General features: G+C 39.7%; 1 protein-coding gene and 1 long non-coding RNA gene across 2 annotated transcripts; both read right to left on the reverse strand.

Annotated features, from left to right (window-relative positions):
* Window positions 1-3,345: 3,345 nt before the first annotated feature.
* LOC149751191 (uncharacterized) lies at window positions 3,346-5,521 on the reverse strand. The gene is made up of 2 exons (XR_016398498.1): window positions 4,879-5,521; window positions 3,346-4,456 (listed from the first exon to the last, which is right to left on the reverse strand). It is a non-coding gene; the product is annotated as an uncharacterized LOC149751191 (long non-coding RNA).
* A 3,871-nt stretch (window positions 5,522-9,392) lies between these two features.
* On the reverse strand, window positions 9,393-12,846 carry LOC103698327 (trans-resveratrol di-O-methyltransferase-like). The gene is made up of 2 exons (XM_008780324.5): window positions 11,977-12,846; window positions 9,393-9,903 (listed from the first exon to the last, which is right to left on the reverse strand). Exons 1-2 carry the CDS (start codon window positions 12,757-12,759, stop codon window positions 9,598-9,600), a joined length of 1,089 nt encoding a protein of 362 aa, XP_008778546.3. The 5' UTR covers window positions 12,760-12,846; the 3' UTR covers window positions 9,393-9,597.
* Window positions 12,847-14,589: the final 1,743 nt, after the last annotated feature.

Here is a 14,589-nt window from a genome sequence, read left to right on the forward strand (position 1 = left end):
CATTACACCTAACTCCGCAATGAACTTCTTAAACCAGAAGGTTTCCACTGCACCCTTAGATACGGCTTAACATTCAGCTTCTAAGGTAGAATCTACAATAATCGGTTGTTTGGAACTCTTCCAATTTACTGAACCATCATTGCATATAATCTGATGTAGACTTTCTATCATCAATATGTGTGCATCCTTCTACCTTCAACTCTGATCTTCTTCCAAAGACCAAGAACATGTCCGTAGTTCTTCTCAAGTACTTAAGACTGTTCTTCACAGCTATCCAGTGCTTCTTGCCTGGATTTGACTGATATATGCTCGTGACACTCACAGCATGTACTATATCAAGTCATGTACATAGCATGGTATACATGAGGCTCCCTATAGCCGAAGTATAAGGGATCTTGCTCATCCACTGAATCTCTTCAGATGTGTTGGGGCACATCTTCTTGAAGAGATTTACCCCATGCCTAAGGGGTAATAATCCCCTTTTAAAGGTTTCCATGCCGAACCTCTTCAACACTCCCTTTATGTAATATTCTGTGACAGGACAAGCATCCTCTTAGATCTATCTCTATAGACCTTAATTTCCAAAATATAGGATGCTTTTCCAAAGTCTATCATGGAGAATTCCTTAGACAACCAAACCTTGACTTAGGATATCATCCACGTACAATACGAGGAATGCAATAGCCCTCCCACTAACCTTCTTATAAACACATGGTTCCTCCTCGTTTCTTGAAGAAATCAAACGATTTGATTATATCGTTGAAACGAGTGTTCCAACTCCGAGATACTTGTTTTGTCCATAGATGGACCTTTGCAGCTTACAGACCTTGTGATCACCATCACAATATCATGATATGCTACAACAACAAGCAATATTCGAATGGACTTCACATGGCTACAGGTGAAAAAGTATCCTGATAATCAGTGCCTTCGCACTGACTATAACCTTTCGCCATTAGCCTTGCCTTATAGGTCTCTACCTAGCCATCCGAACTTAATTTTCTCTTGTAGATCCATTTACACCCAATAGGTACTATACCTTCCGGTGAATCTACTACGGTCCAGACTTGGTTGGAATGCATGGAGTCTATCTCTAACTTCATGGCTTCCAGCCATCTCTCGGAATCGATGTCTAACATCGCCTCGTTGTAGGTATTGGGATCCTTACCTTGATCCCTATCTCCCATGAGGAACACTTCCTCTACATCCTCTGTAAGTATACCTAAGTACCTTTCAGGAGGATGGAAGATCCTACTAAATCTACGAGGTGGAGGAGGTACAACATGTACTGGCTCAATATGAATAGGTTCTATAGGCACAATGGCTCGTTGCTCTTTAGAGACTTTCTCTTCGAGCTCAATTTTTCTCCCACTGCCTCTATCAAGGATAAACTATTTTCCACGAAGATAGCATGTCGGCTCACAAACACTTTGTGATTCTCTTGGACGTAAAATTGTATCCTAATTACTTTTTAGGATATTCTATAAAACGAGCACTAATTGTCCTATCCTCTAACTTGTCCGCCTGTTGTCATTTGACTTGGGCCGAACATCCCCAAATCTTGAAATAACCAAGACTCAGCTTCTTACCATGTCATATCTCATATAGTGTGGTAGGAACAAACTTAGAGGAAACACTATTCAATATGTAAATAGCTAAAAATAGGGCATCTCTCTAAAGAAACAAGGGTTGATCAGTGAAGCTCATCATGGACCTGACAATATCCAATAGGATCTGATTTCTCCTCTCCGACACTCCGTTAAGCTGAGGTGTACCAGGAGGGATCCATTATGAAACTATACCATTCTCCTTGAGATAATCACGGAACTCTCCACTAAGGTATTCACCTCCTCGATCTGATCGAAGAACCTTAATGAGTTTTTCTGTTTGTTTTTCTACTTCATATCTGAACTCTTTGAACCTTTCAAAAATTTCAGATTTGTGTCTCATACACATATCCATACCGTGAGTAATCATCGGTAAATGAAGTAAAAAATTACAACCCCTAGCCTGCGCATCGAATGGGCCACACACATAAGTGTGTACTAGGGTAAGTATCGCAGTGGACCTCTCCCATGTCCTAAAAAAGATAATTTGGTCATCTTTTCTTGAAGGCAGAATTCACAAATCGGATATGACTCGAAAGTCAATGAGCTCAGAAGCCCATATTTCTTCAATTTGTTTATTCTGTCTTCTCCTATATGACCAAGCCTGAGGTGCCACAAATACTTTAGATTTATCTCATCTCTAGATCTTTTTGGATCCTATGGTACTCACTGTTTGCTCAGATACATTCACAGGTACATCCAAATGTAAGTGATAGAGACGGTCAATCATAAAACCATATGCATCCAATTTATTTCTCAAAAAATTGAACAATAGTCTTATAAAAATCTTTCTGTGCTAAACAAGATACAGAAATCAAATTTCTGTTTGCAACAGGTAACAGTCTCTAAGTATCCTTTTAATAATGAGCATATCTGGCATACCTTCTGAAGGTCTGTCACCCTTCTTACTCTTTATGCTTTCCATGTATGTAGGACAGTTCCTCTTCCAATGGCCGTCTTATGATGCAATGGAAACACTTTTCCTTGCAATCGGCCTTTTTCTTGGAACTTCCTTACTTGGCCTTTTCTCGGTCTTCTGCCTTTTCACAGGTTTCTTCTTCTTCCAAGTAGACTCTCTCTTGGAAGTAGAAACCAACTTGACAGCGAGAACGATGCCCCTTGAACTCTTCAAGGTCCCTAAGGTAGTTACCAATTTTATTTAACAATTCTATTTTGGTGCATACAATCTTGTTCATATGGTAATTTACTATAAACTGTTCATATGAAGCTAGAAGGGATTGCGGGATCAAATCCGTTTGCAATTCCTTGTGCATGGTCATGCCGAGCTTCTCAAGCTCCTCTAAGTTCTTTATCATGGTCAAACCATGATCATGGACAGATTGCCCATCACACATCTTGGCCTTGAAGAGCCTCTTGGACACTTCAAAACATGCTGCGTGACTCTGTTCACCATACAACTCTTATAAGTGATATAATATGTCCCTGGCAATCTTCATGTTCTCATGCTGGCATTGTAATTCATTGGACATGGATGCCATTATGCAGCACCTAACTTTATTGTTATTGCTCGTCCACTTAGCATGCGTCTTACGCTGATGAGTGATCGGACGGATTGGTAACACGGGGATTCCATGGTCTAGCACATACCCTAATTTCTCACAATTCAAAACTATTTTGAAATTTGCTGAGCCAGTCTTTATAATTGGGTTTGGTCAAACAGTTGTTCTATAGGATATGAGTTAAGAGTCTAGAAGCTGAATTTCTAATCCTCAGAGAGTAAAGATTCTAATTAGAATTTTGTACTTGATCTCTATTTATTTTAGGGCCTTTTAAAACAAATATACCTCCCACTATTTTCTCGAATCTCTCACAGTCCTCTAGTAGAGAAATAGAAACCTTGCGACTCTAGGTTTCAAGTGGGGTGCTACGGTCCCACCAATTTACATACCACCTCACCTAACAGGTATTGGTGACAAATAAACGATGAGTGTACAACTCTTGTACAATGCTTCTCAAGCAAGTTGTAGCGTTATCAGGTCTCTAAGTAATGAAGACCTCACCTAACAGTTATTGGCCCCATTCCTTAGTTAAGTCGGACCCACCGTATAACCGCAGAAGTAAAGCCGTCATTGGGTCCCTCACCTAACAGTTATTGGGCCCAACCCTATCTTTATCCCTACAACATCTCATGCCTAATAGAGAGGTCCAGTCCCCCGATGCAACTTGCCCACTGTATCCAGCCGAGACAAATCAACGCCGGAAAGACCTTAGCAGCTCTACTACGGTGGAAGACCGCTAGACTTAATATTTTCGAGGAGATTTAATTTAGGTCTCTTTCATTTAATTATCTACATCTCATGCAAATAATTATCTACCCGCTATGCATAAACATAAACATAAACATCCAGGCATAATAACAAAAATTAAACTGGTGATGATCATGGATCCAGGATGGGGTCATAGTACAAGCACATGCACGTCAATTGGTTAGATCGTCTTCAACTCTTGACTCGATCTTGAGCACCCTTGGTCCAATTGCGATCAACTCCTTGATCCATCTTCAATCAACCGTTGATCTCGATCCGCGCAAATCGTGCTTGTAGAGGCATGCACCGATCAACCATTGACATGCAAACACATCACAGCTTACATCCCAGATAACTTTAAAAATAAATAAAATTAAATAATAGTTACAACCCTTTTTCATGAGACACGCAGGTCTCTAATACATCAATATAAGATGCACGCAGGCATCTGAAAATCTGATTTACATGCATCACATAACATCACAAAACATCTCAGACATTGCAGAACATTTCAGCACAATTAAAGGGTCCATCCATGATCATCACCATACGCATCTCATGCATTAAATAAAATTTACAGATCTGAATATTTAACAGATTATGTCATCTTATGAGTTGCTGATCATGCAAGATATGATTCTAAATATTTTTAATCTCATTAACAAATCAATAGAATCATTAATCTAATTGCATAGAAAATCAGCATGCAGAAAAATCAGCAAGCTGAAAATTCTGCATGCAGAAAAATTCAGCAAGCATAATCTTTAAATTTTCAGATCTATTATGCCTTAATCATTTAATTCTAATCTTAATCTACGCAACCATGGCTCTGATACCACTGTTGGAATCTCTCGCACGCCGCAGAAAATTTCAGAAAAATTCTGCGCGCAGCGGAAGACATGCGCGAGATTCCGTTCATCGCATGAACATATTTTAAAACCGTCGTTCGTAGATAGATTAGGATTAAATACTTTTACATAATATTAGGAAGATCAGATCTTCACCTTGTGCGGGTAGATATTCACCGCAATCTGATGATCGTGGTATTTGTTGGAAGGTTCGCTTGAAGCCGCACACGCGTCCGGCCTCTACGGGTATCCACACGAGGCAGAGAACCAATCCAAACTCTCTAATCTCCCTGGGGTGCTAGCTCCCTTGCAGAGATATGTTTTGATGGCTGAAATCCTCTCTTGATTTATCAACTCTTTGATAAATCTCAAGAGGAAGAAGAAGGACTTGAAAGGGAGGAAGAAGATCCCATCTTGCTGCCTCCTTTTCTTTTATTCTTGTGGATGGAAGGAGGTTGAAGAGAGAAAGCCATACACCACCCTATTTTATTTGATGCTCATGGCTGAAACCCCAAGAGGAAGGAGGCTTGCCCATGGCACAAAAACCAAGAGGGAGGAGGCACTCTCACGGCACAAAAGAAAAGGAGAGAGGGGAGGAGCTCTCACGTCACAAAAGAAAAGGAGAGAGGGGAGGAGCTCTCACGTCACAAAAGAACCATGATATGGGCTGCCCCTTTGTTTCCCCTTTTCTTCCCCTTTTTTTTTTGTTTGTGTGCGGCTGAAACCATCATGGGAGAGGGGGGCTGCCGTATGCTATTTATTAGATGAGAAGAGGGGGCCACATGCTCCCCTTTTTTTTTTTTTTTGAACCCTAGGCGTGAGCTCCTACAAATTAGGAGCTCACGTCTATCTTTCGGCAAGAGGAGGGGCGTACGCCCCTCCCTCTAATCCTCTCATGTCCCACGCCCAAGCCTCATCTCATGAGGTGCGTGGGCCCCACTTTCAGCCCTTTTTAATCCCCTCACAATTGAGGTCTAATCTAATTAGATCTCAATCAATTTATGAATCAATTAGGACTTATCCATATGAGTCCTAATCCAATTATGACCCAATTGAATCTTGACTCAATTAAACTCTTCAATCCTAATCCAATTAGGAGTCATCTTAATTTATTAGATCAAAATTAATTAGGACTTTAGGAATCCTAATCCAATTAGGATTTATTTAATTTTAGTCCTAATCCAATTAGGACTCTAGGTATCCTACTCCAAGTAGGACTTTAATTAAATTTGAAGTCCTAATCTAATTAGGACTCTAGGAGTCCTACTCCAAGTAGGACTCTTATTTAATAAGATCAAGCCCAATTAATTAAGTCCAATTGATTCAATTGAATTGCAATCCAATTGCAATTACTCCTTCTTCAACTCACTAACTCTTAGTGGGTTAATTAATTATCAATCAAATTGATAATCATGAACTATTGTGATTCCAAATCACAACTCAACCATCGGATCGGTCAATACCTCTATTGTGTGTGACCCCATAGGTTCTATTCTATCTGGTAGTGAGATATATTGTGATCCCTATCACAATATCATTGAAACTCCTTCTTATGGGTTGGAACAATTCCAACTCTTCTCATTTGGGTTCACTAATCACCAAGTGAATGCCTCTGAGTCTCACAATCCACCAGTGACACCTAGCAGCATGTAGTGGCAACCCAGCAGAATGGAATGATGAACCTCTAGGTGCAGTTATCATATGATACAGTCCTTCTATCGTGGATCCCTACAGGACGGAGGTCTTGGATAACTCGTCAAACCCCATCGTCTGTCATATGTCAAGATTTATTCGACTTAAGTTCGAGAATGGAAAACTCCTTTTCCACTGTACATACTACCCCGGCCGAGGATTTACGAACTCAGTCTCATAAATCACATAGGATCTCTCTTAACCTATCAAGATCGATAGATTCCATCTAGATGCACCCCTACTCCTACCATGAACCTACTGCAGCCAATCTGCACCACAAGAACCCAATTGGCTAGGGCTCATGTTTATGTGCTCGTCAAACTACAGCAACCTCACTGTGAATAGCCGAGGCATCGCAGGTCAAAGGACCAGTCATACAACTACAGCATCAAGTAAGTCACTGACGAGTGGATAGACATCCAAGTGACTACTTGCTATGGTCACGCTCAGTACCCTTGTTCTCTAACAAGCACTTGCACAATTGCTCCAGTGTCGCCACACTGTGGACTCAAGACTCGTCCATCAAAGAAAGCGATCTGTGCACTAATCTCAGCGGATCGATCACCGTCCTCGTGATGATCCATCGATCAGGAGCAATTCAGAAAGTAATCACCAATGACACATGCCTCAAATTCTCAACTCTTGAGAATATGCGTCATCATCTTATTAATTTCTTGGACGATTCATGGACTCATAAGAATATGAATGAAAAGAATGCCCATTCTAATAAATTCATTATTAGGTCAAGTACAAATTTATGTCCCAGAATAAAATAATGCGTCAGCCAAATTGGCTTCTAGGGCATACTTCTAACACTCACGAGCTATATGAGGCTCTCTCGGCTGGGGAAGAAAGGATCTTTCCTATTCGAAAAAAAACAGAGGAGGGAGGAAAAAGGGATGCTCTGTTTCCGAAAAGAATAGAAAAAAATAATAATAAATATGGAGGGGCTAATGTTTGAGAGGGGTGGCTAATTTCTTAGGAAAGGTGATGGAGGAACCTTTGATGTATTGCTCTTTGAAGTACACTCTAAACTTTTACTTTGAATGATTTATATTTTCTGATATGTTCTTGATCCATGCGTAATTATTTCGTAGATAGCTCTTTAATGGATTATGATTATTGATATATGGATTGCTTTAGTATTTGATTCGTCGTAGACGTAGAAAGCACGATGAATGCTTAGAAATTGAGTTCATATGTTCATGAAACATATACCATGATTAGATCTATCCTACAATTAATCTTGAATCAAGAACCATAGAGTTTATTTCTTGGATGTAATATCATCAAGGGGGATTCCAGATCCCTACCGTCTTTATTTCATCGAACTTTGTTTATTGATATATTGTTCTCTGCTTTTAATTTCTGAAAATCAAAACATCATCTTAATCCACAAATTTATTAAATTAATTAATCTAAAATTATACTAAATAATCTTATAAATATTTCGTTCCCTGAGGATTCGACCTCGGACTCCCGAGAATTTACTACTTGTGCGATTCTCCTATACTTGGGAGATTAGTTTCGCGAAAGCAATTTTGTGAGCGCGTCAGTTAGGTTTAGTCCGTGCCATGAAGTTGAAAATAGATAAACACCCGTCTCCCTACAAAATCGGATGGATCAAGAAGGGTGTTGAAACTAGAGTGGACAAGATTTGTAGGGTGCTACTATCGATCGGCCGGTATTACAAGGATGAGGTGGTAGGCGACGTGGTCAACATGGATGCATGCCATGTGCTACTCGGGCGTCTGTGGCAACATGACACAGACGTGATGTATAGGGGCCGAGATAATATTTACATGTTTCAATGGCAAGGTAAGAAGATTCTACCAGTGCCAAGGAATGAAGGATCTACCCCCGAAGCTTCTAAAATAGAGGGAAAGTCTTCTCTCACTGTACCAAAGGAGTAATTTGTGAAAAATCTCAAGAAGACTAACGGGATAATGGTGTTGGTCGACAAAGGAGAGGACACCCCTACCCTGCAACAAGTACCAAAAGTTTCTGGAAAAAGAAATGCGGTAGGAACTTACAGCAAATGGAAGCCAAGAAAGTATGGAGAAGAGTTGTATCCAAATGCCAACTCACGGTCAAGTTGTTTCTAAGTAGAGGGGACTAATGCAGGACGGGTTCCTTCCATGGAACAAGGGGACATGGAGAAGAAATTGCAGCCATGAAGATTTGAAGTCTCTTCTCCGTGGGGTGTTTGGATCAATCCCATTCAAGGAGAGATCAATCCCATGCTCAAGGAGAGTTGAATCAAATTAGTATGCTTCTAGATTTTGGTTTAATCAAGCCGGTTTAGAGTCATTGTTTATTGCTGAAATTAGTTCATCTTTGGTTCTGAATTAAGTTGGGATTAAAAGTCCTTGTTAATTTAGGATTTGCTTTGTGTTAGGTCCCATTGTTTAGGCTTAGGGTACATCTGTAATCATATAAAAGGATTGCTAGAAGAGCCGTACTCTTCTTCTTGTTATTCTGGATTTTTTCAGCCGCCATTGAAAGGAATGAAAAGCTCCGTTTTTCAAGCACTTGAATCCCCCGTTTTCATGCTTTGTTTTCTGGGACATTGAGGTGTTTTTTTTGGTTCAGCAACAGTAACCTCTTCCTCAACGTTGATTCTCCTGTTTTGAGTCTGTAAGTCAGGTTCAACGTAGGAGATTCAAGACATGCTTCCCTCTGCATCAGAAGTGAATCCTTCTTTCGTGCAAAAAATACAACATCTATTGCAGTGATGGGGGGCTTCAGAATTAGATAGGAGTTGGTGGTGGTGGTGGTAGAGCATGCTGCAAATTCTCTACAACCTATTGCAAATGTACTAGAATATTCAATCCTCTGGATTTTTCTTCAAAAATTATTAGCTAACTAAACTGCTTAGCATATCAAACATTAATTTTTTATTTTTAGTTTTAAGGCTTAGATTAGATGTATAAAATAGGTAGTACAAATAAAAAGATAATAAAAAATACAAGAAAACCTAAGAGAAAAGTAGATGCTTTTTTTTACTTAAAAGAAGATAAGTAACTAGTCGTCCATGAAGTTACCATTATAAAATTATCCAAAACTTTTAAGTTACACACAATAAATATGAAAAATTCTCTTGGAACCCAACTAATGGATAATAAGCTCCTAGAAAGGCACCATGGTGCTTATTATGGCAGTATATTTGGATCTCATGGTGGATCATGGATAGACCTCAATTATTGAGCGTAATCCCATCACTGGCTTTATTTTGTAGCCAGAAAAACCAGCATCAAGGAAAATTTTTCTCCACCCTTCCTCATCTCTTTGCATTCCGCCACTAACAACCATCATTAACATATCAAAAAAGAGTTGAGTCTCTGTTGACTTGTTAGAGCCATCATCACCAGCTTTCACAACCATGTCCACTATAATCAGCTTCCCTCCATTCTCCTTCGAGGGAATTGCCCCTTTGCAACGCCTCAATATCTTCACGCAGTCATCATCACTCCAATCATGTAAGACCCACTGTATTTTAAAAATTAGTTCAATCGACATGAACATAAATAGAAATTAGGAAAAAAGGCCAAATGCTACCCTCACACATTTAATTCAATCATTCTACATGTACTGGTTTTAGAAGCACACGTAATACAAGTCCATGACTTATGTAAAAATGTTCTCGTGGTTAGTGTAAATAGAGGAATATAAATAAAAGTGATTTATTTCTACAACTATGAAAATGAAATGGATTCTTTGTTTTATAAACTTGGGGGGGGGGGGGGGGGGACAAGATTGTTACCAAGCTGACAATCTAACATGATGCTAGAAGTGGCGTCTCCTGGCGATCCAATTACTGCTGAATCACACAGACCTCTATGAACTATTCTAATGCTCTCATGGGATGTTGGATCGGCAAGCAATTTACAATTTGGTAGCTATATTCTGATAAAAATGAGTCATGATCATCTCCATTACACACGCTGAATTGGATAAGTCCAATCACTCAATCATGGCAATTGCCTACCAGGTATATCATGTAATAGATCATGGTTAAGTAAACTGTGGTAAATATTGTGCATTTCTGCATGAAGCTTACATAATCAAAAGTAATTGCCCAATATATAAATTAAAAAGCCATCATTGGTTAGAGTTGCGAACAGATCAAACTCAGGGCAAATTCATGCTGCATCCAAACTTGATAAGACAATTCAAGTTTATATTCGAATTCGGATTCGTAGCTATCAAAATGAATGAGCTCCAAACTAACATCTAAACCGGATAGATAATTGGACTTGAGTTTGAAATTGAGTTAGGAATTGAGTTTTTCTAGGTGTAGTTCGACATCAACTATCCAAGAATCATGAACTCCTAAAATTGAAAGGACTCTTATCACAATGGTCCATCATATATTATTAAACTATGGCAAAATGCATGAGAAAGAGCATTGTGTACGAAGTGAATGATTAGCTTTGAAAAATTATTATCTTAGAAGTATATTTAAGAACTCATTTGTATTTAATTTGATGGAAAAATAATCAAAATCTAAGTGCCAACTAGATTTGGGAACTAATGCAATTCATGTAATCAATCCTTTTTATGTTTCTAAATTTATGTATACTATTCAACTTACCTGTTTTTCAGATTTGAATATATTTATATCCAAGTTCAATCCAATAAGAAATCCGACCTCACATATGGAATCCAATATTCAATAAGAATATTCAAAATATAAATTTAATCTATAACTAATTATTATAAAACAATTGGATCAAGATACTAGATTTCCGTGCATCAGTTACACCTCTAAGACTTGTTGGGAGCCTATCTAGTTGCATTTCTTTCATCCTTTAAGCTGAAATTTCTTTGGTACGTGAACAGTGAACTCCAATAATTTTACTTTAATAATATTCGTTTATCTGGTCAACTTTTATCTTCTTCTACATTTGTTTATGTGAAAGAACTTTAAAAAAAAAAAGAAGAAGAAAATCACTTTCATCTAAAGATCCACGCGCTAGACTTTTCGCACCACCCACCCCGCGTGGTAGGAGCAATGTCATGATCTCATCTCCGAATTTTTTGCTAAGCTACTCTCAAGGCTCAACAACTGAGGTAGATGCTTCAATTGTAACAAACCAAAACAAGAACAGGCTCATACTGATTGCAAAGTCCAAGGAAATATGCCAATAAATCAGAGTTTGGATCTCCTTCTCGTTGTGAGAAAGCCGGTCTTCCGATTACAGTTTTCCGTGATTCAAGCAATGGACTACGGTTGCATCTTTGCATGAAAGAAGAATTCACTTTCCTTCATACAAATCCACCGTTGGATCATCCTCCGAACAGCTCTCAAAGCGATCCTAACTCCATCGTCCATCCGCACAGCTCGTAAAGTGACCAGCGGATGATCCGACGGTGGATTCGCGCCGAGGAGGTGAATCCTACTTTCTCGTGAAAGAAACCCCTTCCACCCTCACGCGACGGCCCTAATTCGATAGGAGATGCTGTGACTGGCCCATCCAATCACAGCCATCCGTTCGATCACCGATAGCCTAACCGAAGCGCCTGTGAACATGAGTTTGCCCGACAAGCTTAGAAGCTTACCTTCAACAGCGCTACGTCGGCCGGAGGAACACGCTCGAACATATCCCCTCCGACGAAATCCACCGTCGCCGGAGTCTTAACTTCGGCAGCAGCCGCGGCCACGATGTGAGGCAAGTCGAAGACGGTGCACTTGATGTCCGGGAAGGCCTCGGCGATGATCATCGCCATGGTCCCGGTGCACCCCCCAACATCCACCAGCGACTTCACCCCCTTGAATGCCTCGCTGCACTCCCTCACCATCACTTCCCCCACCAGCTGGGAGTCGCTCGCCATCGCCGCGTTGAGGAAAGCGGCGAGTTCCGGCCGCTCCGCCGCCGCCTCGAAGACATCCTTCCCATGGGCTAACCGGAATGGCGTGCGCTCTTCCCCATGGAACCACGCGCTCAGGGAGTGCCACGTTTGGATGAGGAGGGGATCGAGCATGCCGAGCACGTAGGCCGACACGCTCGTCCGCTTCGCCTTCAGCAGAAGTTTCGAGAAGGGCGTGAGGACGTACGTGTCCTCTTTTCCGTCTCCCACGACGCACTTGGAGAAGCAGCCGGAGTGGACGAGCATGCGCATGAGGCGTCGCAGGGCGGCTGTTCGGCCGGGAGGCAGGGATAGCATGGCAGCCAGCTCGGAGAGAGTGACGGGGCCGCCGTGGCTGTGGATGGCGTCCGGGATGCCGAGCTCCACGGCACACTTGAGGGACATGGAGGTTACGAATTTGAACGTGTGATTCCACACGTTGCCCTGAGCTTCCAGCTCCTCCAGAATGTCCTCTCCTCTAGTTCTTCCCTCCATCACCCCCTCTCCCAGCTCCTTTCACTCCTTTTGTTTCTGGTGCTCTAATACCAGCGCCTGCGTTTATTTTTTGGGTAAAATGCACCTGCTCTTTATATGGCGCGGGGTAGACTAACCACACGGCTGCCGTTTGGTGATCCAAATCGGATCGCCAACGTGATTGCAGGTAGCTGAAGATTCTTATCCCAGGATAATATAATCCTGGATGATGTAAGATTACTGTATTTTAGTAATTAATTAAAAATTTGATATTCACGAGTAATCCATTTATTATTCTATAGGAATCCAAAATTAGTGATCATATAATACCAAAACTATATCTAGTATATTCCAGAAAAAATATATTTATTAATCATATAAAATATATTATAATAAAATAATAATTATTAATATATTCCATAGAGATATATTATTAGTTCTATAAATTATTAATCTGATAAAGATATATTAATAACTATTATTATAGAAGCAATATTTTTATTTATAATTATAATATGTTATTTTTTAAAAAACCAATTTTTATTTTAATTAGAAAAATAAGGCAAATAAAAGTAATATATTAAAATTATCATTAAATAATACTATGACAATAATACGATTAATAATATATTATAATATAATATATATCATGTATATAATATATAAATCATTATAGTAATTGACGGTGTATTTATATGCCAAAGATAATAACATGATATATTTTTATTGAACTGAGAGGTATTTTTATCCTCAAATTTTTGATCTCAAAGATGAGTATCATATTACTAGATTGGGCGGTGATTTGTGGAGTCAGAGCAATTTGAGATCACTGCCATGTAGAATCACTAGGGTGCAATCAAACACGGGGATCTCATTATCTTCACCCACATTATCCTTGATTTTGGGATGCCCCATACCAAACAACCCTTAGAACCTATTTGGAAAATTCTGAAGTGGATTTCCCGTAGGATAATGCATTATACAGTTTATTTAAGTAAGACCTATATCAACCCAACCTTTTTCCTTTCCAAATTCTATAGGAAGGAAAAAAAAAAACCTCTATAGATTTTTTTTCCTTTTCAATCCTGCAGTTCAATAGCCCTATAGACCGACGTCTAGAAGAAAATAGGCCGACTAATCGACCTGATTTCTATAAAATATCCAGTCCAATATTTCTGCAGGATTTTTCAAACAAACCTTTAAATACTTGCCTTAGGAATCAAGATATATGTGAGTTTTAGACCAAGAATAAATAATTCATGGTTGTTTCGTAAAAGCAGCCCACCTGGTCCTCTTATGTGATTATTGTCTCCGTTCTTGCGTGGGCAACCCACCTGCTCCTCTTTAGCCGAAGAAAATTATATTTGATCGATCCGCTCTGTCGACTGAAATTTGGAAATTGAACTGTCTTTCGAAAAGTGTATTTTGAGAAATAATACAAATACAAAACAAACCATATCTCTGGCCCCTCAGAGCGGCCCGCCAGCCGAGAGAATGGACTTTTTCGTGGTCAGGTAATGTTTATAGTGTGAATTAATTATTGATAGCAACAAAAATCAGGTATGAGCGTTGAACCTCAAGTAATTTAATATGGGTTGGTTGGTGATTTGGGCATACCTTAAGGCAAACTCCGGGCAATGGACCGGCCGACTCCCCCTGCATTGTAGGATATACTAAACAAACATGCATACCAATTTTCTACGCACACATGTTGAACAAGATCTCCTTACGTCGACTCTTCTTTGAACATAGAAACAAACCAAGAAATTAAGTACGCTTGACCGGTAAAGTTTTCCAAGCATAAAGCTTCAATTCTTCAAATCATATCCACTGAGCTAATCACATGAAAAA

This window comes from Phoenix dactylifera, chromosome 15 (assembly GCF_051530095.1).
Source record: "Phoenix dactylifera cultivar Ajwa chromosome 15, Ajwa_hap1_PhDact_Kaust_v1.1, whole genome shotgun sequence".
NCBI classification, from domain to species: domain Eukaryota; kingdom Viridiplantae; phylum Streptophyta; class Magnoliopsida; order Arecales; family Arecaceae; genus Phoenix; species Phoenix dactylifera.